Source organism: Balaenoptera physalus, assembly GCF_965194825.1.
Source record: "Balaenoptera physalus genome assembly, chromosome: 11".
Classification (NCBI taxonomy): Eukaryota; Metazoa; Chordata; class Mammalia; order Artiodactyla; family Balaenopteridae; genus Balaenoptera; species Balaenoptera physalus.
The window spans coordinates 23404233-23429948 of record NC_138896.1 but is presented as its reverse complement, the minus strand read 5'-3'; the positions used below and the strand labels follow the sequence as shown (position 1 = coordinate 23429948).

Below are 25716 nucleotides of genomic sequence, written 5' to 3'. Positions count from 1 at the left end.
GTTCAACACAATAGAAATCTGAAGTGTAGAATAGGACAAAACCAAGGGTAGGGGGGAAGGCAGTAGCAAAAGTAAGAGATGAGGTGTTGCCAAAAGATGGAGGGTGTCCTGTCCCCTCTCTGGGGAATGACATTTAGGTGGTAGCACATAGCTTTCCATATAGGTACAGAAGGGCTGATAGTCATTTTTTTCTGTAAGAAAGGCAGGGCTGGGGAGGGGCTTTCTGGAGGCTTAGAGACTAGTCTCTCTTGCTCCTCTTGATCCCCTTTTCTGACCAGGGGAAAGGAAGGAATCCAACATTATGAAGGAGGTAAAGTGGAAGAGGGAAGGAGCCCAGGACAGAGCTTGGAGGGAGACTGAAAATGGAGATAATACTGTTAACACCTCCCCAGAAGCTGAGAGAGGAGCAGAGAGATACCTGGAAACTAGGACTTCAATAGCCTGGATGCCCCTCTCCAAAACCCCACCCCTTCCCGGTAGGGACTTCTACCTGCTGCTTGGTTTCCTTTCCCCTGGGCTACCACATGGGCCTAGGATGGTGGTCATCTATCCGGGTTATCAGCACATGGTTCTGAATGGGATTTGATGAGACCCAGCTTCTTGAGAGTTTATCTTGAAAACAGAGAGGGAAATGTTAACTGGACAGATGGGAGGAGTGGGCACCAGAAGGAAATACAGGGTTACCCAGAATGGCAGAAATCTAGGTTCCCCAGAGTGGAAAGAGAGAGGAGACATTCAACAAACAACAGATATTTATTGAGCGCCTATTATGTGCCAGGCACTGTTCTAGAACCCCCCCCCCAAAAGAAGAAAAAAAAAGACAGAGGCAGAAAACGCAAATTCTGAGGGAGAGGAAAAGGGCGGTTGAGGAAGAAGGCGGAGGGGACTGAGAAGCCTGAGGTGATGGGGACTCGGCCTTAGGCCTCCTCTTCGGCCTCCTCACCGAAATCCTCCTCCTCTTCTGCGGTGGCATCCTGGTACTGCTGGTACTCGGAGACGAGGTCATTCATGTTGCTCTCAGCCTCGGTGAACTCCATCTCGTCCATGCCCTCACCTGTGTACCAGTGGAGAAAGGCCTTCCGGCGGAACATGGCAGTGAACTGCTCTGAGATGCGCTTGAACAGCTCCTGGATGGCTGTGCTGTTTCCAATGAAGGTGACCGCCATCTTGAGGCCACGGGGTGGGATGTCGCAGACAGCCGTCTTGACATTGTTGGGGATCCATTCCACGAAGTAGCTGCTGTTCTTGTTCTGCACGTTGAGCATCTGCTCATCCACCTCCTTCATGGACATCCGCCCACGGAAGACAGCAGCCACGGTGAGGTACCGGCCATGGCGGGGGTCACAGGCAGCCATCATGTTCTTGGCATCGAAGACCTGCTGGGTGAGCTCCGGCACAGTGAGGGCCCGATACTGCTGGCTTCCACGGCTGGTTAGAGGGGCAAAGCCAGGCATGAAAAAGTGGAGACGTGGGAAGGGCACCATGTTGACTGCCAGCTTGCGGAGGTCAGCATTGAGCTGGCCAGGGAAGCGGAGGCAGGTGGTGACACCACTCATGGTGGCCGAGACGAGGTGGTTCAGGTCCCCGTAGGTTGGCGTGGTCAGCTTGAGGGTGCGGAAGCAGATGTCGTAAAGGGCCTCGTTGTCAATGCAGTAGGTCTCATCAGTGTTCTCCACCAGCTGATGGACGGAGAGGGTGGCATTGTAGGGCTCAACCACAGTGTCGGACACTTTGGGTGAGGGCACCACACTGAAGGTGTTCATGATGCGGTCAGGATACTCTTCACGGATCTTGCTGATGAGCAAGGTGCCCATTCCAGAGCCGGTGCCCCCGCCCAGTGAGTGGGTCAGCTGGAAGCCCTGCAGGCAGTCACAGCTCTCAGCCTCCTTCCGAACCACATCCAGGACCGAGTCAACCAGCTCGGCCCCCTCTGTATAGTGGCCCTTGGCCCAGTTGTTGCCTGCCCCAGACTGACCTGCAATGGGATCAGAAGGCAAGCTTGGTTAGTAAAGTGTGGAAGATACATGGCCACATTTCTACCTTTCAACTTTTGGAGTAATGCCAGTGGATGTATCTTCTCTCCCTCTCCTGTGATACACGTGTCGCCCCCCCCACAATTTACTATTTAAAGCAGTCACTACCTCCATCCTCCGTTAGATTTCAAAACACAGCCCTGTATAAGTTCTTCAGTACAATCATTTCCTAACTCTTGCTGCACCCAAATAACTTGAATAAGTATCTACTATTGTGTGTGTAACTCACCAAAAACAAAGTTGTCTGGTCTGAAGATCTGACCAAAAGGCCCTGAGCGAACAGAGTCCATGGTCCCAGGCTCTAGATCCACCAAGATAGCACGAGGAACATATTTGCCACCTACAGAGAATAAAGTAGCATTGTAAAAACTGACAGACATAAGGGTAAATATTTGGGGGCTGGGAGGCAGCCGGGGACCCAAACTAGTGATTCCAGGCACTGCCACCAGGTGGCAGCAGAGCCACTTTTGAGCCCCGATGGGGGAAATGAAAGGCCTCCAAAGGGAGAGAATGGATTCATTCAAAGGGGATAAAGGGTTTCCCAGGGAGGCAGAGACCCCAGAAAAGTGGGAGTGATGGGACCCGTGATTCACGGCCTCCTGCCCTCACCTGTGGCTTCATTGTAGTACACGGAGATGCGGTCCAGCTGCAGGTCGCTATCCCCATGATAGGTGCCGGTGGGGTCGATGCCATGTTCATCACTGATCACCTCCCAGAACTGCCGGGGGAGAGCAATGGGTCCTCAACAGCTCAGGTTCCAGCCAATTATACGCCCTCTACCGCCATTTTAATTCCAGATACGCCTGTGGCGGGCCCTCCCCTAGGGCCTGGCATTCCTTCTGCCTACCACACCCTTCGCCTAAACACCTGCACACGCGGGAAAACTGCAGCTTTCACTGCTTGGGATGTGAGATGCTATGGAAGGTCCCGGCGATCGCAGGCACCGAGGTTGGTACATGGAGGCGGCCGACTTGCTCGGAGAAGCGCACCACCCCGCCCCCCCTTCGCAGGGCACAAAGAGCTGGGGGCCGGAGAAAGGAGCCACTGCCGCAGGCGCCCACCCCGCCCGGCACGTGACCGCGGCGCAGGCGCGCGCCGAGCCGCCGACAAAGGGAGGCGCCGCGCGTGGGCGGGGCCGAAGCGCGAATTCCGCGCGGTAAGGGCGGGACTTGGCTCGGGCTCGCGCGCCCCCAGCCGGCTGGCCCGGCCGCATTGTCCCAGCGCGCCAGGGTCCCGCCCTTCTGCTCTAACGTAGCAGCCGCGCTTCCTCCCCGCCCCTCCCCCGCTACACTGTAACCGCGCGCAAAGGAAAAAAAAAAAACCCTCCCCCTTGGCCTCGGAATTTTATTTCTTCTTTAGCTTTTAATTTTAACCCCCTTGCTTTAAATGAGGTTTTTCTTCCTTTGTCCTACTCTTTGGCCCTGAGGAGCCCTTTTAAAGAAAGCACTCCCCCTTTCCCCTCGCTCTTTCTCCATATCTGTTCACGCCCTAAAAGGGTCTCGGTTAAGGGCAAATGAAAGAAACTGAAATTAGTCCAGCACATATTAGCCTTCCATGCACGAAAAACTGGGGGACAGCCCCTTGGGGATCGCGGGTGCCCGGAGACACCTGATCTTTTGTAAAGGATATCGCGTAGTGCAGCCCACCCTGGCGCATCGTGTCCCCCACATTTGGATCTGACCTCTCTGCAGCTGCCCGCCAGCCTCGCCCCTTCCCCCTCCGGCTTAGCCCTCCGAAGCCCCGCCAAGGGGGATGCACATGGGGAAAACCTCATCTCGCTTTGTCTCGGGCCGTTTCCGCATCTCCCTCGCTCCCGGGTCCTCGGACCGTTAGCAGATGCCCTTTTTAAGTAAAATTTTACAGAAACTCGGTTTTCCCGCCCCCTAAACCTGAAGGGTGCTTTTAACAGCTTCCCCAAAATGAGCCTGCCAAGAAAAATTCCCCATTTTTCAAAAGCAAATCCCAGCTTTGCATAATACAAACGTGTATTATATATACATACAACTTTTAAGGGGCAAAGCCTGACTAAGAATGGAGGATGCGAATGTCCCAGAGCCATTCGTCATAATTTACCTGGATTTTTTTCTTCTCAAAAATAAATATAGTCAAAAGAGGTTAAAAATCCTTACCTTGGCACCGATCTGATTGCCACACTGACCGGCCTGGATGTGCACGATTTCCCTCATTTTTAAAATTTATTGTAATCTTTTTGCTCGCCTCACAAGTGTGTACGGGGCAAGAAAATGATATGTAATTAGTTTTTCTCTGCTGCTGGTCGCAGGCTGGAAGGATGGGACGGGGCCCGGAGGCTGGAGCAGCGAGGTCCGAACTCGGCGGCAGGAAGGTTCTGAGAGGGAGAAAGGAGAGGGGAGGGCGCGGGAGGAAAGGCGGGCAGGGCGGGGCGCGCGTGCGCTAGGGCCGGGAGGCGGGAGAACGAGCCCCGCGAGGTGGTGGGGAGACAAAGCCTCACCGAGGCTGGCCCTGATTAGTCCGTGCTGGTCATGTATCAGACGTCCATTGGTCCCTGCTCTGCAGGACGAGCGCAGTCCTCCCTGGGAGTTGTAGTCCTCTATTGTTGTCCACGCTGCAAGATGAAAGAACAAATGGGTGGGTGCTGGGTATGGGGGTTTTGGTTTGGGAGTTTTTAATGAAAAATGACCTTGCGCAAGGGTTCCTTCCTCTATGCCGGACTTTTCTGGTATAAAAAGAGAGTAGTTTACGGATACAGAAATTGGGAACCCGGGGGTGCCAGGCGTTGGAAGGTGGAGTGGGGGCACGCCCTGAAAGCTCCCCGCTGCGGTAGCTCTTGAGAAGACAGGACTGCTTAGCTCAGCGAAAACTGGGGAGAAATGCGGCACCCTGATCTGCTATCTAACAGCTGGTCCTTTGGTGACCCAAGGCATGGACTTCAGTAAGCTGCTGCTCCCCCAGATACCTCAGGAAGAAGGAGGGGATTGCCCTCCTGCTATTTCCTTGGGAGTTTTCTAATGATAATGTTTAGAAACAAAATTGCAGCAAGGGCTTTTCAAGATAGAGAAGTAATTGTGTGAAGGGTATGTTCAAGAATAAGTTGAATGGTTTAGAGAAGTTGATATGCCAGAAGTGTCTGTCCATGTGGGGGGTCTGGGCCTTAGAGCAGCGTTTAACACACTGTATTGTCCAGCGGAGAACTATGGGGTGAGATACCTGATAGAATTTCAGTGTCTTCCAGCCTGCCTCTCTAGACACTTTGATGAAGTCAGTGTTTTTTCAGTTCACTGATTTCACTGACTAGGTGGCTGACCAAGGCAACCTTCCAGGAGCCTCAGGATTGAAATAAAAGGGGTAGGAAGGTGATGGGGAAAAAACTGGATGAGCTGAAGTCTGAGTGGCATGTTTCATCTCAGGGATTAATTCAACTTGAGAGATACTAAGTGTCCACCAAACCAGGAGCTAGGGATACAAAAATGATTAAGAAGTAGCTCACTGTTCTCCAGGATCTTGCAATTTCGTGAGAAGTGTATAAACAATAATTGAGTGTGGTAAGCACTGTGATAAAGGACATGTGATATCAAGGTCGTCATTGTTAATTCACATTGGATTCAACACACATTTCTCAGTCATTTTATAAATAAGAGAACATCAAGTTGTGTAAGACCCGTCTACCCACTTAAAATAGAATGTTCATGTTTTAGGGCATGATCACAATGAAAGTAATTACGTATTTTGTGGTAGTGAAGAGAGTTCAGGGTTTACAATTAGGGAACTGGTTTCAATTTGTCTCTACCTTACATTAGTTGTAGGCAAGTTATCGGCAGAGCTCCGATTCTTTCTATAAAACCTATTTCTGCCTATTGTAGTCAGAATGAAGTGAGATAAGAATGCAAAAGGTCTTCCTAAATTATTCATGTCAAATTATTATTCTTGTCTTAGTATGACATTTAATGAAATAAATGATATTTATCATCCTTGAACCCTTCAAAGACCTCGGTCAGCCTTCAAGATGGTTAACGAAACAGTTCTGTTTGCCTAGGGATCTTTACTCTTGGAGAATGACCTCAAAATGTTCATCAGGAATGTATTCTCAGAGAGGAAATGACATGACTTCAAGACGAGCTAACTCATAAGAAAATGAACTTCCATTGCAATGAGTCCTCAAGCGCCACGCCTACGGGATATTTTCCAAACTGCAGCCTTCAGCCACGACTACAACCCGCAACCCATTTTCATTTCTCATGAGTCAGCGGACACCATGTCTGGGAGGACCCGGGAAGGACGCTCCGGCCGCACTAGATGCTTGGGGCGACGACTATGATAAGCCCCTCTATCCGTCGCTGGCGGCCAGACTCTGTGGTCGCGATTTGGAAATCTGCGCGGGAAGTGGGCGGTGCGGTGAAGCGGCGGTGGGTTGTCCTTTGGAGCTGCCCAATCGAGGTGCACTATTCTGTGCGCCTTCGGCGGCCTCTGATTACAGCCTCAGCCAACTGATCTCAGCCTCCCCGGAGAAGCCGCCCCTTTGAGCTGTAAGGGGGCGGGGATGGGGCGGGGCTCTGGCTGTGCCTCAGAGTTGGCGGCTTGCTCTGTCGGCGTGCAGCCGGGCTGTGAAAGACAGCGGCAGGAGCCAATCAGCGAATCGGCCCTCGCCCCGCTCAGGCACTCGCGCCATCCCGGTCGCGGCCGTTACTGGTGGCGCGCGCGGGGACTCAAAGTAGGTGAGTTCTGAGGGGGCCTCGCCCACGGTTCCCCGGGTGCCATTTTGGTTTTCCCCGGTGGGCGAGAGGGGCGTGCCTTTGGTACGACTGGGCGGAGGATACTTGGAAATTTGCTTCTCGAATTATAATACTCATCCTTACTTGACGCCCCTTCCTGACCTTAGGTATGAAGACACAGGGAGACGTTGGGCTAGGAGGGAACCCATGGGATGGAGGGAGATCAAAGGTGGTGGCCCATGGATTGGAGCCGAGGGTCATGGGCACCAGCTGAGTTCGCCAGTCATAAGAACGGAGTTAACACTGTCTCCATGGAGGTGTCCTACTTTCCCAACCTGTCAACAGTTTCCCTTTAGAGTAGCCTCTTTCATACCGTTTTGAGTTTTCATCTTATTTGTTCTTTAATTAGGAGGGCAGAGTTAGTTTTACTTTTGGTTCAGGAATGTATCCCGAATACTTACAGCGGTACCAGGTGCGCAATAACTGTTGAATGAATATGATGGACCCTTGGGGAAAAGACACAGTTCTTCTGCCTGGTCCAGTTCTCGAGGTGGGGTGTGAGGCAGAAATGGAATGTTATAGTTACACTATGGTGAGAACTATCAGGATAAGTACAAGTCCACCAACCACCGTGAAACACTTAGGAACATGGGGAACACCAGAAAGCAGAGAAGACTCCAGGCAAGGCTTTGCTGAGGAAGTGACATTTGAACTGAATTGTAAAGGATGGGTAGGATTTGGACCAAAAAACTATGAACAAAGGGCTAAGGAGCTGGCTAAGGCCTGCAGATGAGAGGGACAGCAGGAGCAGTGTGTTCAGAGACTGGGGAGAAGGTCCATGTGGCTGAATCATAGGCTTGGGTGAGGTGCGGGTGGGACATACATTTGAGGATATGATGTTCTGATTGTGGAGGGTCTTGCTAAGGAGTTTAGATTTTATTTTATTCTATGGGCATGGAAATCCATCAAAGAATATTAAACAGAGGAGAGACATTATCTGGGTGGTCCTGGACAAATTCCTTAATCCATCTGTATTGCAGTTTCTTTATCTGAGAAATAGAAAGTAATAATAAGGAATTCCCTGGCGGTCGAGTGGTTAGGACTCCGTGCTTCCACTGCAGGGGCCAGGGGTTCGATCCCTGGTCAGGGAACTAAGATCCCACATGCCATGCTGCGTGTCCAAAAGGAAAACAACCAAAAACAAAAAGTAATAATAATAGTTTACAGGATTCTTGTGATAATTAAATAAGTCAGTGAATATAAAGTAATTAGAGCAGTGCTTGACACCTACCAAGCCTCTCTTTTGGCTGTTACGATTTTTTGCAGTTTAGTCTGATCACACTGAGATAATCTGATAAAGTGTAAAAAGCATGGGTTTTGCAGCCAGAAGCACAATTATTTCTACCCTTTTCATTTACCTACTGTGTTATCCTGATTGAATATTTTTAGCCTTAGTGTTCTAAACGCCTGCCTCATGGCTACTATGCCTGATACATAGTTGATGTTTGGCGAAAGTTATCCCAATAGTGGATAGTGAAATCAATTTAGTGGATTGCAAGTCGGCGTTTAAAAAATTGAGAAGAGAAAAAAAACAGAATGACAACTATCAGTGTGTTGTATAAAGGCTTAACATTGTTTCTCAAAACATTTATCTATAAATAAGCATGTGGAGTTTTTTTGTTTTTTGTTTTTTTAAAGATTTATTTATTTATTATTACTTATTTAATTTTGGCTGTGTCGGGTCTTAGTTGCAGCACGTGGGATCTTCGTTGAGGCATGCGGGATCTTTCATTGCGGTGCGGGGGCTTCTCTCTAGTTGTAGTGTGCGGGTTTTCTCTTCTCTAGTTGTGGCGCACAGGCTCCAGGGCACATGGGCTCTGTAGTTTGTGGCACGCAGGCTCTCTAGTTGAGGCGCCCGAGCTTAGTAGTTGTGGCACACGGGTTTAGTTGCCCTGCGACATGTGGGATCTTAGTTCCCTGATCAGGGATCGAACCTGAGTCCCCTGCATTGGGAGGCAGATTCTTTACCACTGGACCACCAGGGAAGTCCCAAACATGTGTTTTTATATATATTTCTGTACTGGGGACTCTATAATATTTATTTCTTATTCCGTATCATGGTCAAAGATATTTCTTAAGTGCTTCAGAAGAATAACAACAGAATGATCGGCAGAAAGGGAAACATCAGCCTCCATAGCTATCCAGGTTTACAGCAGTTAGCAGTCTCCTCTCTGAGGCTGTGTGTGTGACCCACTGAAAGAGGTGATAATAATGTGTTTTTTTCTCAGATCATGGAAGACACCCAGGTTATTAACTGGGAAGTTGAAGAAGAGGAGGAGGTTGAAGAGAGACCCAGTGAATCTTTGGGGTGTAGCTCGGAGCCCCTTGGGCGACTGCGTATCTTCAGTAGTTCCTATGGACCAGAAAAAGGTCAGGGGTTATTGGGTGCTGAAGTACTGGTATAGGCCTCTTATTTCTGTGGGGAGGTAGTTGGAGGGTTGTAAGCTTAGATACGCATCTGGGAGATCTGAAAAAAGGTTTTACTGGGAATGGAGAAGAGGGGGCTGATTGATCTGATTGCTCCAGGCAAGTGCCCTGGACTCAATGGGGGTGATTTTACTTTGGTAGGAGAAGATGAAGGGATTCAGATAAAAATCCAGTGAGGTCTGGAAATGGGTGGTGGTGATGTTTTGCACAACAATGTGAATGTACTTAACGTCACTGAACTGTACACTGAAAAGTTGCCTGAATGGTAAATTTTATGTATATTTTACCACAATAGAAAATAATCCAGTGTGGATGGATGGGGTATTGATTATGAATAATGCATTGCATATATTCTTTATTAGCTAGTTATCCTGGGGCCTTTTATTTTTCTAATGCATGGGGGGACCTTGAGTGAGTAGTGAGGTACTTAACAGGAACGTTTTCCTAATAGCAGGTCAGGACTCTGGCCTTGGAAACCATCTACCTCTCTAATTCTTAGATTTCCCATTATACCTCGGGAAGAATGTGGTAGGCCGAATGCCTGATTGCTCTGTGGCCCTGCCCTATTCATCTATCTCCAAACAACACGCGGTGATTGAAATCTTGGCCTGGGACAAGGCACCTGTCCTCTGGGATTGTGGGAGCCTCAATGGTACTCAAATCCTGAGGCCTCCTAAGGTCCTGGGCCCTGGGGTGAGTCATCGTTTGAGGGACCGGGAGTTGATTCTCTTTGCTGACTTGCCCTGCCAGTACCATCGCTTGGATGTCCCCCTGCCCTTTGTCTCCCGGGGCCCTCTAACTGTAGAGGAGACACCCAGGGTACAGGGAGGAACTCAACCCCACAGGCTTCTGTTGGCTGAGGACTCAGAGGAAGAAGTAGGTAAGTTTGTGTATTGGGAGGGCGGGTGAGGAGATGGGGATTGTGAGTTTAAAACTGTCAACTTACTCCTTTCTACAACTGACAGATTCTCTTTCTGAAAAGTGTGTGGTGAAAGGACCAAGGACCTCCTTTTTGGCAACAGTAGTTCCAGAGAGGTGAGTGCCAAAGGGCCAGACACCTGAGTCTTCAAAAGAAGGAGGAATCAGGGGCTGGAGGATCCACCTCTATGAGAACTTATTACCATGAAAGTCCGGGCTGGGGAACTACACATACTTGTTCAATCAACTGAATTTTTATTGAGCACCTCTGATGTGCCAAGTAGAAAACTAATTGCTGGAGATAGAAAAGAAAATACTACCTCATGTCTGCCCTCAAGGAGCTCCTAGTTGAGTGGGGTATCCCTTCTGGGGAAATAGATTCTATAGACTCTCTCTTCTCTTCCCTTCACAGCGATGAGGAGGGACCTTCGTCTGCCCTGGATGGCCCTGGGCCACCTTTTGCCTTCAACTTGAACAGTGACACAGATGAGGAAGAAAGTCAGCAACCAGGAGCAGGGGAGGCCTCCTCAGCTGCCAGAAGAGTCACCGCTGCAGAGACAGAACAGCCTAAACCTGTCACAACTGAAATCCAGCTTGAAAAGGATCAGTGTTCAGTGAAGGAGAAGAACAATGACACGAAAGTTGAGAGGAATGCGAGGAGTGGGGTGGTTCCAGTTGGAGTGATTCTGGAGAGGAGCCAGCCTGCTGGGGAGGACAGTGACACAGACGTGGATGATGAGAGCGGGCCTCTGAGAAGGCTCACTGGGGTCCATCTGGAAAGGGCCCAGCCTTGTGGCTTCATAGACAGTGATACTGATGTGGAAGAAGAGGGGATCCCTGCGACCCCAGCAGTAGTTCCTGTGAGGAAGAGGCACATCTTCCATGAAGTTGGTACAGAGAGTCCTCGGGCACCTGGCGTGGCACATCGGCAGGAGAGCCCGGCTGGTAGTGATACAGATATAGAGGAGAGGGAGGCCCCCCTGACCGTCCCTCTGGACAGAAGCCGAGCCTCTGTCGTGATCGATAGCAATACAGATGACAAGGAAGAAGTCTCAGCAGCGCTCACACTGGCACATCTAAGAGAGAGCAGGGCCGTCGCGTGGAACAGAGATGCAGATGCAGAAGAGGATAGGGCCCAACCGGTGGCCCTTCTGGAGCAAAGCCAAGCCTCTGCTGGGAGAGACAGTGACACAGACGTGAAGGAAAAGGGGCTCCCAGTGGAGAAGACAGGAACTGTTCCCAGGGGTCACACGGGCAAGGCATATTCGGAAAAGAGTCAACCTCCTCTCAGGGACAGTGATACAGAGGTGATGGAAGAGAAGAGCTCACTGGGGTTCCACCTGCAGAGAAGCCAAGCCTCTGCCACAGTGCATGTCAACACACAAGTGGTGGAGGAAGTCCCACCAGGGCCAGCTGTTATACTTCTGGAGAAGCATCAAGTACCTGTAGCATGGACACATCAAACAGATGTGGAAGCTGAAGGAGGCCCAGCAAAGCTGCCTGTGGTGAATCTAGAAGAAGCCCAGCCTCCTCTAGCTGGGGACTGTGGCCCAGATGCGGAGGAGAGCACATCCTTAGCAGCCTCAGCAGTGGCAGATGTAAGAAAGAGCCAGCTTCATGCAGAAGAAGATAGTGGGACAGAGTGGGCTGCAGCCGTTCTTGAACAGGGCAGAGCTTTTATGGCTGGGGCCCAGGGTGGGTCACCCGTGGCTCAAGTGGAGCAGGACCTTCTCCCTGTCTCAAGGAATAACATAGCACATCTGGTGGTGGACACAGGCACTCCAGGGGAACCCACCCAGCCACAGAGAGAGGGGGCCCAGACCCCCACAGAAAGGGAGAGAGAACCACATGTGGATAGGACCATGAACTCTGGAGACAACCACGATGGTTAGTGCTGGCCTTCCTTCTTCCCTTAACCCCTGCAATAAAAAATGCTTCTAGGGTATCTTAGTTCATTTGAGCTGCTATAACAAAATACCATAGACTGGGTAGCTTATAAACAACAGAAGTTTATTTTTCACAGTTCTAAAGCCTGGGAGGTCCAAGATACCAGCAGATTCAGTGTCTGGTGAGGCCCCGCTTCCTTCTTCATAGGCAGCCATCTTCTCACTATGTCCTCACATGGCAAAAGGGCCCAAGGAAGCTCTCTGGAGTCTCTTTTGTAAGGGCACTGATCCCATTCACACTGGCTCCAACCTCATGACCTAATCACCTCCCAGAAGCCCCACCTCCTAATACCCTCACATTGGAAATTAGGTTTCAATGTAAGAATTTTGGGGGAGACACAGAGATTCAGTCTATTGCATGGGGTTGGGGCTGAGGAGAGAATAGTAGAGAAAAAGGAAGGAGTTAAGGGTCAGCTGTGATTTTTTTTTTTTTTTTTAATTTGATTTATTTATTTATTTTTGGCTGTGTTGGGTCTTCATTTCTGTGCGAGGGCTTTCTCTAGTTGCAGCAAGTGGGGGCCACTCTTCATCGCGGTGCGCAGGCCTCTCACTATCGTGGCCTCTCCCGTTGCGGAGCACAGGCTCCAGACGCGCAGGCTCAGCAATTGTGGCTCACGGGCTTAGTCGCTCCGCGGCATGTGGGATCTTCCCAGACCAGGGCTCGAACCCGTGTCCCCTGCATTGGCAGGCAGACTCTCAACCACTGCGCCACCAGGGAAGCCCAGCTGTGATTTTTTAATTATCCTATATTCCTCCCCCACCAGATTCTGAAGATCTGGACCTACAAGCTACCCAGTGCTTTGTGGAGAGAGAGAATCAGAGCCTGGAAGGTGAGGACATCTGTGTCATGTGGATACTGGTACAAACAGGAGCTTGGAGATCAGACTGGTAGTCCTTGAAGGGTGTGAAAGCTGGGACGGGCAGGGTGGGAAACTAAGAATGGGACCCCGGAGTTCTGTGGAGCAGTGCTCAGGCCATGCTTTCTTGTGCAACAGTCCCCAGCATGGAGGATGAACCCACCCAGGCCTTCCTGTTTACTCTGCCCCAAGAGCCTGGCCCTTCCCGTTGCAGCTTCCAGGCCACAGGTATAAGAAACTCTCCCCTCCTCTGTGTCCCTAACTTGGCATCCTTATTTTCCCCCTCTACACGTTTCTTTTATATTCCTTGACATTTTGCTGATGTTCCTCCATCTCATCAGAAAAAAATGCCATATTAAGTCAGACCCATAGAGCAACTAGTCTAGCATAAGTTTTTAAGAGGCTACTGAGAGAGCTTTTATATGAAGGTTTGGGCTTACTTTTTGAGACAAATGTTAAATGTTATGACTATCTTTCTTATTTCCAGCTTTCCTTTAATAACCCATTTAAATTTATTATGCATGAATTTGTCTTCATCTTTTCTCAAGCTATTACCTTTTCAACCTACATTCCTCTCTCTCTCTCTCTCTCTCTCTCTCTCTCTCTCTCTCACTCACTCTGCTTTCAGGTTCCCTGGATGAGCCATGGGAGGTCTTGGCTACACAGCCATTCTGTCCGAGAGAGTCTGAAGCCTCTGAGACCCAGCCCATTGCCACCCACATTGAAGCCCATGGACCTTGCCCCTCTCCACCTACGGCAGCACCACAAGAGCAACATCCAGAAAGTCCAGTTCATGCAGAGTCACTGGGGATTCAAGACAGAGGGATGCAGACTGTGGAGGAAGACATGGGTACACCAAGAGAAACAGCAGAGAGGGTGACCCCTGAGAGAGGGCCATTGGAGAGGGAAACTGAGAAACTGCCCTCGGAAGGAGAGAGGGAAGATGTGATGGGAGAGGAAGAATCAACCAGGGGGATACAGGACAGAGAACAAAAACAGGTGTTAGCTAGGGATACTCAGAAACAAGAGTCTGACAAAAGAGTAAAAAGTGCAAGTACTGAAAGGGATATGGAGAGTTTGAAGGTAGAAATTGAGACACCTAAGGAAATACAAGAGAAAGAGAGAGAAAAGCAGACTCTTACAAGAGAAATATTTGACAGAGAAGCAGAGAAACCAGTAGCAGAGAGAGAGTGTGAGGCAGGTGGGTTAGAAGGGAAGGTACCCAAAGTGATGCTGGACAGAGGCCCACAGACAGGGGAGACAGAGGCGGGGGGCCAGGACCAGAAAGGCCAGGCCTCAGGTTCGACACCAGAGCCTGGAGCGGGGGCGGGAGACCTTCAGGGACTTGCTTCAGACCCCATAGCTTCTGGGAGCCAGTCAGGTGGAGGAAGGGGTGCCCCAGTGAGACCCAGGAGGCAGCAGAGAGGTAAGTGAAGGTAGAGGGGAGCCTAAGGTGGTACACAGCCCTCATGATAATCAACCCCTAAGTGACTGACTGCTTAGACCTCAGCTACTTGTCTTTCCCTTCTGTCTAGGCTACTTGAATTGTAAGATGCCACCTGCTGAGAAGGCTTCCAGGGTGAGAGCTGCTTTCTGTACCCACCTCCCCACTCCACAGGTCATCTCTGCATCTCCTCCACTGCCCCTTCCCCTGACCTTGCTTTCATCTACTCCTTTCCCCATGTTTTTAACTTTTCTTCCATTTTCACTGCTCCTTAGTTGGCTTCTTAGTTGGCTCCTTAGTTGGCTTCTATCCGTTTACTTTGACACCTGTTGTTTTCCGTATCTGTTCCCCAAGTTCTGTCTCCCTCTCCCTGACTCAGAAAGCTCCTTTTTTCAAGTCCCTTCCCTCTTTCTCGTAACCGCCCTCTTTATTAGCATCATCCATATATGGAGAATACTATACTGGCATTTTGGGGAGAGGTCTTTGGGAAAGAGGAAATTCCCAGTCTAATGGAACAGACAGAAAGAGAAATGCCACGAGTACACTCTATAAACAAGGATCAAGAACAGTATCCAAGTCCTGTCTCTCTTCTTTCTGTCTCCTCCTCCCTCACTGGCTTCCATTTCTCCCCAGGGTGATCAGGAATCCCCAGCTGCTTGTCGGCCTCCGGCAGTGCAGGAAGCTTCCGCGCCACTCCAGAACCCCCTCATCTCTCAGAGCCCCAAACGTCCTGCCCCTCAGTCCCTCCTTTTGCCCTCTCCACCTCCTTCAGAACCGCCCATTCCCAGGACCAGACAAAATAAGAGTCAGGAAGCTCTGGAGACTCCCTTTTCCTCAGAGCTGGACGCTCTCCACCCAAAACCCAAAGTCAAGCCCCAAGGGTCCTCTCCAGTTTCTTCTGTACCCCTTGAGTCCCACCCTACCACCTCCACAGACCAGCCTGTCACCCCCAAGCCCACATCTCGGGCCACTCGGGGCAGGACACTTAGGTCCTCTGTCAAAACCCCTGAACGAAATGTCTCCACGGCCCCTGAGCTCCAGCCTTCTGCCCACACAGACCAGCCTGTCACCCCCAAACCCACATCTCGGGCCACTCGGGGCAGGACACAGAGGGCTTCTGTCAAGACTCCCGAACCAGTTATCGCCACAGCCCCTGAGCCCCAGCCTTGCACTTCCACAGACCAGCCTGTCACCCCCAAACCCACATCTCGGGCCACTTGGGGCAGGGCACTCAGGTCCTCAGTCAAAACCCCTGAACGAAATGTCCCCACAGCCCCTGAGCTCCAGAATTCTGCCCACACAGACCAGCCTGTCACCCCCAAACCCACATCTCGGGCCACTCGGGGCAGGGCACTCAGGTCCTCAGTCAAAACCCCTGAACGAAATGTCTCCACAGCCCCTGAGCTCCAGAATTCTGCCCACACAGACCAGCCTGTCACCCCCAAACCCACATCTCGGGCCACTCGGGGCAGGGCACTTAGGTCCTCTGTCAAAACCCCTGAACAAAATGTCCCCACGGCCCCTGAGCTCCAGCCTTCGGCCCACACAGACCAGCCTGTCACCCCCAAACCCACATCTCGGGGCAGGACACAGAGGGCTTCTGTCAAGACTCCCGAACCAGTTATCTCCACAGCCCCTGAGCCCCAGCCTTGCACTTCCACAGACCAGCCTGTCACCCCCAAGCCCACATCTCGGGCCACTCGGGGCAGGACACTTAGGGCCTCTGTCAAAACCCCTGAACGAAATGTCTCCACAGCTCCTGAGCTCCAGCCTTCTGCCCACACAGACCAGCCTGTCACCCCCAAACCCACATCTCAGGCCCCTCGGGGCAGGACACTTAGGTCTTCTGCTAAGACCCCTGAACCAGTTGTCCCCATAACTCCTGAGCCCCAGCCTTCCACCTCTAAAGACCAGTCTCTCACCCCTGAGCCCACATCTCAGGCCACTCGGGGCAGGACACATAGGTCCTCTGTCAAGACATCCCAGCCAACTGAACCCACAGCTCCTGACCTTGAACCTTCGTCCCCCACAGACCAGCCTGTCACCCCCAAAGTCATAGCTCAGGGTGGTCAGAGCAGGACACTAAGGTCTTCTACAGTAAGTGCTGTGCCAGTTCCTACCACCCCTGAATTCCACTCTCCAGTCCCCACAGAACAGCCTATTCCCCCTGAGCCCATCCCTGAAGCCAATTGCAGCAGGAGGCCAAGGGCCACTAGGAAACCTGGGTCTCTCACAGCTCACGTTCATGAACCCTACTCTGCGCCCTCTGAACCTAACTCCCGGTCCTCAAGGAACCAGAGACGAGGGGCGGTGAGAGCAGCCGAGTCCCTTAGCACCATTCCTGAGCCTGCCTTTGCCCAGCTTCCCGAGGCACCCACTCATGCTCCCCAGATCCCAAAGGGGGAGGCAGCAGATAGATCTGGCTTCACCCCAGAGCCCCAGCCTGAGGCCTCTCAAAATCACAAGAGGCCTTTAGCTACTGTGGACTCACCTCCACTTCAAAAACGGCTCCAAAGAGGAGAAGTTCCCCAGAAGACAGCATTCCTTAAGGAAGAAGAAAATCCTGCAGCGAAGCTGAGGAAGATAGAGGTGAGGAGGGGGCTGGAGTCACCTAGTTTGGAAAGAGCTTGGGGGCTTGGAAACTCCCACCAAGTTCTCTCTCAATCCCAGGATGTAGTGATTCCAGAACCAGGCAAGAGAAAGAGAGAGCAGACAGAGGAGGAGCCCCGGGAAATACCGAGCCGCAGCCTGCGACGGACCAAACCTATCCAAGAGTCCACGGCCCCCAAAGTAGGAGAGAAGGGCCCTGGGGCTTTGTGGGAGGTGGAGATGTGGTAGGACGGGAGGAGACCCAGGGGATTTGGGAGACGATGGCGCTGGTTGCCGTGACCAGCTCAGGCTAACCCCCTTCACAGGTGCTCTTCACAGGCGTGGTAGATGCTCATGGAGAGCGGGCAGTGCTGGCCCTGGGGGGCAGTATGGCCAGCTCAGTGGCTGAGGCTTCCCACCTGGTGACGGATCGGATCCGCCGGACAGTCAAGTTCCTGTGTGCCCTGGGGCGGGGCATCCCCATCCTCTCCCTGGACTGGCTGCACCAGGTGGGAGGCCAGGAGATGATGACAGACCCGTAGAGATAGTGACGGGAGAGGGCTGCTCACATGGGGCTCTAGAAAGCGGTGGGAGGAATGTGGGTACAGGAAGACGAGGTTAGTGAAGCAGAAGGCTTAATTCTGAAAACACCTCGTGAGCTCCCTGTAAACGCTAGACAGAAGAGCTGGGTGAAGGGCTGGGCTGAGCTTTGATACTGTTACCGTCCTTAGTCCCGCAAGGCAGGTTGCTTCTTGCCCCCGGCTGAATATGTGGTGACTGATCCTGAGCAGGAGAAGAACTTTGGCTTCAGCCTTCGGGAGGCCCTGAGCCGGGCTCGGGAGCGAAGGCTGCTGGAGGTGAGAGGCCATCTTCTGCCCCACACTTCAGCTGTTTCCCAGCGGTCCACGGCCTCTCAGTGCATCATCTACTGTCTCCGCCATTCTCTTCCTCCTAGGGCTATGAGATTCACGTGACCCCAGGAGTCCAGCCACCACCACCTCAGATGGGAGAGATCATCAGCTGCTGTGGAGGCACCGTCCTACCCAGCATGCCCCGGTCCTATAAGGTAGGGGTGGTGTGTTCAGGATCTGGTGAGGTGGCAGTTAGAGAGGTGGCTGGAATGGGAACAGGTTAGAGGAAAAATGGAGGTACAGATGGGAACACGGAGTAGTGAGAGGCTGGGGGAAGACCTCTGGTATAGAGAGGGATAGGGAAGGAAGAGGTCTGCTGATACCAAATGGACTTATTTTTATTTTTGTATTTACAATTTTTTGAAATATACACAAAGGGAGAGGGAATAATGCAGCGAACCACCATATACCAATCACTCAGATTCAACAGGTTAATTTAGATTTTGCTGCATTTGCTCTATCCCTTTTTTTTTTCCTTTTTCTTTCATTTTCTTTGCTGAAATTTTTAAGGGAAACTGCAAAGGTCATTATTATTTTTTCCTACATACTTAAAATATACATCGCTAAGAAATATGTACATTTCTTACATAATCACATGCCATTATTGGTCAATAACAAAATTAACAATTGTTTCCTGGTAACTTTGTCTTACTCCATTAATCAAATTTCTCGAGTCATCTGAAAATGTCTTTTTACAGTTCAAATCAGGACTCAAACAAGGTCCATGTATCCCCACAATGGCGCTGTATCTCTTAATTTGCTTTTACTCTAGGGCATACCCCCCAACCCACCTAGCCTTTTTCCTGCCATTGACTTCCTGCAGAAACTAGGTCACTTGTCCTTTAGAATGTTCCACAGTCTGGATTTTTCTGTTTGCTCCCTTGTTGTGTCATTTATCTTATTTTTCTATCTTTTATATTTCCTGTAAATCGTAGTTAACTTTAAAAGGTTGAACAAATTCAGGTTCAACTTTTGTGGCAAGAGTTCTTCATACACAGTGTGTGTCATATGGCTTCCCATCAGGAAGTACTGTTTTTGTGCTGCTAAGACTGATTAGTGGGTCCCGAACCTATTTCTAGGATTCTTTTTCACCCCTGATTTTCTGTTTTCTCTTTCTTCCAGCCTCAGAGAGTTGTGATCACATGTTCCCAGGACTTCCCTCGATGTGCCATTCCATTTCGGGTTGGGCTGCCCATCCTCTCACCTGAGTTCTTGCTCACAGGAGTACTAAAGCAGGAAGCCAAGCCAGAGGCCTTTGTCCTCTCCACTTTGGAAATGTCATCCACCTGAAAACCCCACCCCAGTATGCTTTTCCTCCCAGACCAATATATAAAGTGTTAGAAATATTTGGAAGAAAGAACTTAGGGCTTTAGAAAGGATTGGGGTGTACTGATCTGATTTGTCTTGGAACATGGGTGGGGCCGAAAAGGCTTGTTGGTAAACAAAGACAGGGAGATTGGGAGCCACAGATTTTCTTAAATGGCCGTTTAAAGTTGGCCAATCCCATGCTCAGATATCTTAAGTTGCTGCTCATATTTAGCTGGACTGATGTGCTTATTGCTCTATGGCACGCACAGTGTCCTGCCTCCTGTTTGGAAACCATTTGTTTCTCTTCTTCTTTTCTTACTGGGATTCTTACTCATCCTGCAAAAGATAGTGGAAACAATTTTAGTGTCCTGAACTTGAAAGAATGCTTGGAGTGAGTAAATTTGAAGGTGGAGTTATGGAATGCTACTAAAATATTTTCCTCTCTCCTTGCCCTATCTCGTTAGAAGCATCCTTTAGCTTTGACGTTGAGCAAATCTCTGCCCTTTTTTTTTTTTCTGGCCTGCTTTTCCAGTATTTATAAAGTTAGCTTAGGCTTAACCTCTGTGATAAATAAATATTCACTATGTGCCTTATGGTGTAGTACAGTTTTATTTTGTAAATTTTAGAAGTTGGTTGATTACAAGGATGTAGAGAAATTGGAACCCATCTACATTGCTCATGGGAATGTAAAATGATTCATCCACTGTGATAAGCAGTTTGACAGTTTCTCAAAAAGTTAATTATAGAATTACCATATGACCCAGCAATTCTACTCATAAGTATATACCCAAAAGAATTAAAACAGATGTTCAAACAAATACTTGTATACAAATGTTCATATCAACACTTTCACAAGAGTTGAAAGATGAAAACACCACAAATGTTCATCAGCAGATGAATGGATAAACAAATTGTGGCATATCCATACAATGGAATATATTCAGCCATAAAAGGGGATGAGGTACTAATTGTGCTACAGTGTTTTGAGGATGAATCTCAAAAGCATTGTGCTAAGTAAAAGAAGCCAGACACAAAAGGTCACATTGTATGACTCCACCTGTAGGAAATAAACGCAGGATAGGTAAATCCATAGAGACAGTAGATGGTGGTTGCCAGGGCTGGCAGGGAGAGAAAATGGGGAATGACCGCTTAATGGGTACAGGGTTTTATTTTGGGGTGAAGAGAAAATGCTTTGGAACTAGAGAGAGGTGGTGGTTTCACACATTATGAATGTACTAAATGCCACTGGACTGTTCTCTTTAAAGTGGCTAATTTCATGTTATGTGAATTTCACTTCAATTTAAAAAAATACTGATTAGTTTTGGGCAGTTTTCTGCAGGTAAGTTATACTTAAGTTTGGAAAACTTTGGTGTAGTAGAAACAGGATGAGCTTTGCCAAACACTGTGCTGGCTTTTAAACATACCTAATCTCACAATATGTATTAAGCATAGCCGTAGTGGGTGTGGCACACAGTAGGACCCAGATAAATATTAGTCCCCTTGCACTGCTCAAAGCCTTGTACTGTGTGAAGCTGCCTGTGTCCTTGAGGTCCACTGGATTCCTTACAGCACCTGCTGTCTCTATAGCCCCACTTAGCACTCATGTGCACACCAACTCCATGACTGGTACAATTTAAGTGCCCCAATTTAAATTTCTAGAGAAGAGCTCTTTTCTTACACTTCCAATGAATCCTACAGCTCATAGCACATTGTGTAATAAATGTCTCTGTCAGTCAGGATCCTAAGAGGAAACTAAGGCACAGTCAAATTAGGATAATTTGGAGAGAGTTCAATGAAGTGAAAATTAGAAGTAGGCAGAGTGTAGAGAAATCACAAAGAATATTGCCAGTACCCACAGCTCTGTTGTGGCCATCTGTAAACCCAAAAGGTTGAGAGGAGGGAACAGTTACATAGAAAGGCTTCCCTCAAATGCTGTGATTTTCTTTGATGTAGTCCATTCGGGACAACTTCCTGAGGCAGAAAGCAGGATGGAGAGTGAATCAGGAGGGAAAACATAATGATGTCTGGTACAGTATAAAATAGCATTGATTCAGAGGAGAATGGGAATACCAAGCCTCCAGGAGGGAGAAGGAATGTAGAGCCTGTAGGATGCTGTTTGGCAATTTTGTCATCCCTCAGCCCACAGGACTGGCAGCTCCTTAATTCTTATCTTGGGAAATTTTCTTTATCTCTTTAGGCCTATGTGTCTTCTATCTATTAGCTGAGGGAATTAGCTTCATGATCTCTAAGTTCCTTACTATGGTCATAGCTACTGTGACCAGGTCCTTAGCTACATGATCTTTAACTCTAATGGAGAAAAACCTTACTTTACTTTGATTTTTAGATGTGAATGTTAGTCTGTAGGTATTACAAACAGGTCTGTAGGAAAAATTTTGGACAAAAGATCTTAGTGCTTTCTGACTAGTAAGTGGAGTCAAACTAATGAGGTTGTATAGGTAGTTAATTATCACAAGCTTGGATAAAATGAACATACTACAAAGTTTACAACTGTAATAAAGTTTTCTATCACAAATATTTTAACATATTGTTACTCTCATGGTTACAAAGTAACAGCCTTTGGAATTAACAGAACAAATCTTTCAGTGTTACAGACAAGTTCTCTCCCCTTAGCAAGTGGAGAGGCAACAACTCAACTTTATAATAAATTACAGACTAAGCGTTAATTTGTGGTAAAATAGTCACTCTTTTTCATCTAACAAGCTGTAATGGGTGATTCAGAGCTTTGGGTTCTCAGCCTGGGTCAACAGTCTTCCATTCTCTCACCGTTCATTATTAAAGTGTTAACTGAGGCTTTGTAACCTCTGACTCTGGCTGTTTTCTAGTCAAAGCTGTTAAAGGAAAGTGGGATCATAATGCTGTTTCTGCAAGAACCCTGCAAGAGAGGAACTGTCTTCATTTTAGATGCGAAAACTAGCCCAGCTGCGATTCAAACCACGTGACTGACTGAACAGCCGCTGCCCTTCTCACCTCTCACTTGGGATTCTAACATTCCCTTCTGTGACGCGGAGATCGCAGACCGGGGAAAGGCACTCAGGGATCGGCCCTGCAGCCCTGCAGCTCGGTGTGAAAGAGCCGCGCGCGCCAGCCGGAAGCTTGGGCGTCGGCGCGCGGGAGCCCCGCCCTCCTGGGCAGGGTCCCAGGCGGGAGGCGGGGTCGGGGCGGAGCCTACGGCCGCGGGAATCCCAAACCCGCCCCTTTCCCCACCCCTCCATTTCTCGCCATGGCCCCTGCACTGCTACTCGTCCCTGCTGCCCTCGCCTCTTTCATCCTGGCCTTTGGCACTGGAGTGGAGTTCGTGCGCTTTACCTCCCTTCGGCCACTTCTTGGAGGAATCTCGGAGTCTGGTGGTCCGGGTGAGCGGGAGGGAGCGAGGATGAGCTCTGGGGTAGGGAGGTGGAGCCGGAGCAGAGGGAGCGGGGGCGGGGCTTGGAGACAAATGACAGGGGAAGTCCAGGAGAGGGAACTAGAACCGTGAAAGCCGCCGAGACGCTGCAGGCGAGACCAGAGGGCTAAATTAGGTACTCAGGGATTAGCGGTTTGGAGAGGCGGGAGAGTGAGGACTGAGGGGGAGAGAAAGGGCGATGAGCAGAGTATTCTAAGGAAAGGCTTCGTAAAGAAGACTATGGAGAGTGTTATAAAGAGGGAGCATTTGGAGAACCGAAACAAGAAGGGCACTCCAGCCATGCCTTTCGTGACTGACCAGCATGAATCCTCTTCCCCAGCTCTGAAGGAGGCCTGGGGAAGAGGGAAGAAACAGGGAATAGAAAAGTGAGGTGGGCAAAGCCTAGAGAGGAAGCATTAAGGCTCTTGAAAACATTAAGGGACATGGCCTGGGGTCCCAAGAGGAGATAAGGGTAGGGAGTTTTTCCCACAGTCTTCTTGATCTTTTGTCCCTTTCTCCAACTCCCGCTAGATGCCCGCCAGGGATGGCTGGCTGCCCTGCAGGACCAAAGCATTCTTGTCCCCCTGGCTTGGGATCTGGGGCTCCTGCTACTATTTGTGGGGCAGCACAGCCTCATGGCAACTGAGACAGTGAAGTCATGGATGTCCCGGTACTTTGGGGTCCTTCAGAGGTCACTGTACGTGGCATGCACTGCCCTGGCCTTGCAGGTATGAAGCCCTGGCAGCTGAGTCCTCAAGGGAAACAGTCTGTGGGAAGGATTCCATCGATTGGAGAGGCAAGGACCTTAGGCTTCTGATAAAACATGGGTTTAGGAGGAGAACTAAGGGTGTTCAGGACTGTAATCTCAGCTCCCATTCCTCCACAGCACATATCCTACTTTTTATCAAGAATGGTGTACTGCTTGTCATTCCCCGAGCATGATATATGCATTCTCACCGTTGCAACTTTGTTCATGTTGTCCTGCTTGAGATTCCCTTGTTAACTCCTCTTCAGTCCTATCCTTTCTTCAAAAGCGCTTCCCTAGGGCGCAAGAGAAAGCTTCCCAGTTAGTACTCATCTGTTTCTCAGTGGGTGCTTGGCCTAGGCTACTTTGTGTACCTATCTGGTGACTCTCATCCATTCTTTTAAGTCCTCAGAGTAGAGACAAGTCATTCTTACATACTTGGGACCCCATCCAGTACCCTCCACATGTTGAACATGCTCATGGTAGAGGCGGGGAGAGCAGCAGGCCAGCCTGGGGTGGGGGCAGCCTCTGGGTCTAGGTCTTTCAAGGGTGGGCTGCTGGGATACCCAGTCCCTCATCCTCCTTCAGCTGGTGATGCGGTACTGGGAGCCCGTGCCCAGGGGCCCCGTGTTGTGGGAGGCTCGGGCCGAGCCATGGGCCACTTGGGTGCCCCTCCTCTGCTTTGTGCTCCACGTCATTTCCTGGCTCCTTATCTTCAGCATCCTTCTCGTCTTTGACTACGCAGAGCTCATGGGCCTCAAACAGGTGAGGCTCCCAGATCCCTACCCAAGACCTCTGATCCTTTCTAGAATACCTCTTTCCCCTCCAAGGATGTCCCTCCTCCTCCCCTACTCTTCCACCTGCCTCTTGCTTTTGACTCCCTCACCTCCCTTTCTTGTAAGATAGTCTCCCCTCAGCCCTCCCTCAAAGGCCAGAAACCATGGGCTTCCTGGGCCTGGGGAAGTTTCATGGACCAGAGATGAGGGTCAGGGACCCCAGTCTCAGAAGGGTGGTTCCTGGGCCTGCGTTATAGAAGGAGGGTGCCTGGAAGGGGAGGAAAGAGGCAGCTAAGTTGCGACAAGGGCTTGACTCCATTTCTAAGCCATTCTCCCTCTCCTAGGTGTACTACCATGTGCTGGGGCTGGGTGAGCCTCTGGCCCTGAAGTCTCCCCGGGCTCTGAGACTCTTCTCCCACCTGCGCCACCCAGTGTGTGTGGAGCTGCTGACTGTGCTATGGGTGGTGCCCACCCTGGGCACTGACCGCCTCCTCCTTGCTCTCCTCCTTACCCTCTACCTGGGCCTGGCTCACGGACTTGACCAGCAAGATCTCCGCTACCTCCGGGCCCAGCTGCAAAGAAAACTCCACCTGCTCTCCCGGCCCCAGGACGGGGAGGCCGAGTGAGGGGCTAGCCCTGGTTCCAAGCCCTGTACTTCCTTTTCCCCTCCAATTCCAAATCCCCTTAACATCCAGGCCTTGGCTGCCTCAGACCAGAGGCCCAAATCCATGGACTGAAGGAGCTGTCCCTTCCCTTGCTTGAGCCTCCACTCCTTGGGTCCAGCTCCATATCTTAAATTCTGAGTTTCAGCCATTGGACTCCAAGGGCCGCTTCTCACCAGCCAGGAAGAGGGAGTGGGGAACTTATCTGTCTCCTCAGAGTTTAGGGCTTGACCCTCCATTAACAACCTCCTCACAAGGAGAAGGGTCTGGCCTGACCACTCCCCTGGTCCTATTTCTGGCCTCTGCGCCTCAAGGATCCTCTTCTCCACGTCTAGCTCCCCTCCTAGGAGCTGGACCAAGGTCTGCCAAGTTTGATGATAGTGGCCGCCCCATCAGGCTCCACACCTTGAAGCTGCAGCCCAGCCCCACTGTCTGGCCTTTCCAGCTCCCTAGGCCCTGGCCCTGGGCTCCAGATTCATGAACCTAGTTGAGCGGATTCTCCTGCTCTTAATTCGGGGGACTAAGGGCTCCCTGCTCTCCCGAGTAACTCGCGCTACAGGAAAATAAAATTCAGCCTGGTTTTTCTACGTGTAGCATGCAGTCTGTCAGTGTCTCTCAAGCTGCAGGGCTGACTCTGGGAAGGACAGGCGAGCCAGACTCGAGTCTGGGCATCGGCCGCGCCCTCTGGTGACCGCTGGGTGGCGGCCACTCCCCGCGGACCGACCCCCCCTTCCCGGAGCACCCGGTCCCCCTTCCTCCAAATCCCCCAGTTTCCTCACTGCAGACCTGGGGACCCACGGCAGACAGGTTGAAGCGGAAGAGTGGGGCAGCGGCTCCGGTAAGGGAGCTAGCTTCCAAAACCGTTGGCTTCCGAGCGCCGCTCCTGCTGACGCCCCCTCCCTACGGGTCCCCCGCAGCCCGGCGGCCGTCCCGGCCCCCACGGTAACAA

The 25716-nt window shown here is 50.5% G+C and overlaps 3 protein-coding genes and 1 long non-coding RNA gene across 8 annotated transcripts; 2 read left to right on the top strand and 2 right to left on the bottom strand.

Moving 5' to 3' along the window:
* Positions 1–734: 734 nt before the first annotated feature.
* Positions 735–4396, bottom strand: TUBB (tubulin beta class I). The gene is made up of 4 exons (XM_082415412.1): positions 4163–4396; positions 2643–2751; positions 2263–2373; positions 735–1975 (listed from the first exon to the last, which is right to left on the bottom strand). Exons 1-4 carry the CDS (start codon positions 4217–4219, stop codon positions 918–920), a joined length of 1335 nt encoding a protein of 444 aa, XP_082271538.1. The 5' UTR covers positions 4220–4396; the 3' UTR covers positions 735–917.
* A 142-nt stretch (positions 4397–4538) lies between these two features.
* Positions 4539–19774, top strand: MDC1 (mediator of DNA damage checkpoint 1). Of its 4 annotated transcripts, none has more exons than XM_082415301.1 (16): positions 4539–4640; positions 6046–6724; positions 9010–9151; positions 9708–10088; positions 10174–10243; positions 10539–12013; positions 12837–12902; positions 13068–13157; positions 13558–13779; positions 14465–14508; positions 15007–16962; positions 17044–17163; positions 17289–17471; positions 17694–17819; positions 17918–18028; positions 18996–19774. In XM_082415301.1, exons 3-16 carry the CDS (start codon positions 9013–9015, stop codon positions 19161–19163), a joined length of 5151 nt encoding a protein of 1716 aa, XP_082271427.1. In that variant the 5' UTR covers positions 4539–4640; positions 6046–6724; positions 9010–9012; the 3' UTR covers positions 19164–19774. The 4 variants fall into 4 exon arrangements, with proteins under 4 accessions (XP_082271427.1, XP_082271425.1, XP_082271424.1 ...); XM_082415299.1 differs by having other exon boundaries at positions 13558–14355; positions 17754–17819; XM_082415298.1 differs by having other exon boundaries at positions 13558–14355.
* Positions 19381–25706, bottom strand: LOC309638990. The gene is made up of 3 exons (XR_014251399.1): positions 25554–25706; positions 23542–23625; positions 19381–19517 (listed from the first exon to the last, which is right to left on the bottom strand). It is a non-coding gene; the product is annotated as an uncharacterized lncRNA (long non-coding RNA).
* Positions 22196–25360, top strand: NRM (nurim). 2 transcript variants are annotated; one of them, XM_082415510.1, is made up of 4 exons: positions 22196–22555; positions 23116–23312; positions 23918–24094; positions 24450–25360. In XM_082415510.1, the coding sequence occupies exons 1-4, from the start codon at positions 22423–22425 to the stop codon at positions 24729–24731; spliced, it is 789 nt and encodes a 262-aa protein (XP_082271636.1). In that variant the 5' UTR covers positions 22196–22422; the 3' UTR covers positions 24732–25360. The 2 variants fall into 2 exon arrangements, with proteins under 2 accessions (XP_082271636.1, XP_082271637.1); XM_082415511.1 differs by lacking the exon at positions 23918–24094.
* Positions 25707–25716: the final 10 nt, after the last annotated feature.

Coding starts and splice junctions, on each gene's coding strand:
- TUBB (XM_082415412.1), bottom strand. CDS start 4,219: ATGAGGGAAATCGTGCACATCCAGGCCGGTCAGTGTGGCAATCAGATC. Junction 2,374..2,642: donor GTACTACAATGAAGCCACAG/GTGAGGGCAGGA, acceptor TATTCTCTGTAG/GTGGCAAATATGTTCCTCGT. Junction 1,976..2,262: donor ACCAGACAACTTTGTTTTTG/GTGAGTTACACA, acceptor ATCCCATTGCAG/GTCAGTCTGGGGCAGGCAAC.
- MDC1 (XM_082415298.1), top strand. CDS start 9,013: ATGGAAGACACCCAGGTTATTAACTGGGAAGTTGAAGAAGAGGAGGAG. Junction 14,356..14,464: donor ACCCAGGAGGCAGCAGAGAG/GTAAGTGAAGGT, acceptor CCTTCTGTCTAG/GCTACTTGAATTGTAAGATG. Junction 17,472..17,693: donor CCCTGGACTGGCTGCACCAG/GTGGGAGGCCAG, acceptor TACCGTCCTTAG/TCCCGCAAGGCAGGTTGCTT.
- NRM (XM_082415510.1), top strand. CDS start 22,423: ATGGCCCCTGCACTGCTACTCGTCCCTGCTGCCCTCGCCTCTTTCATC. Junction 22,556..23,115: donor CTCGGAGTCTGGTGGTCCGG/GTGAGCGGGAGG, acceptor AACTCCCGCTAG/ATGCCCGCCAGGGATGGCTG. Junction 24,095..24,449: donor AGCTCATGGGCCTCAAACAG/GTGAGGCTCCCA, acceptor TCCCTCTCCTAG/GTGTACTACCATGTGCTGGG.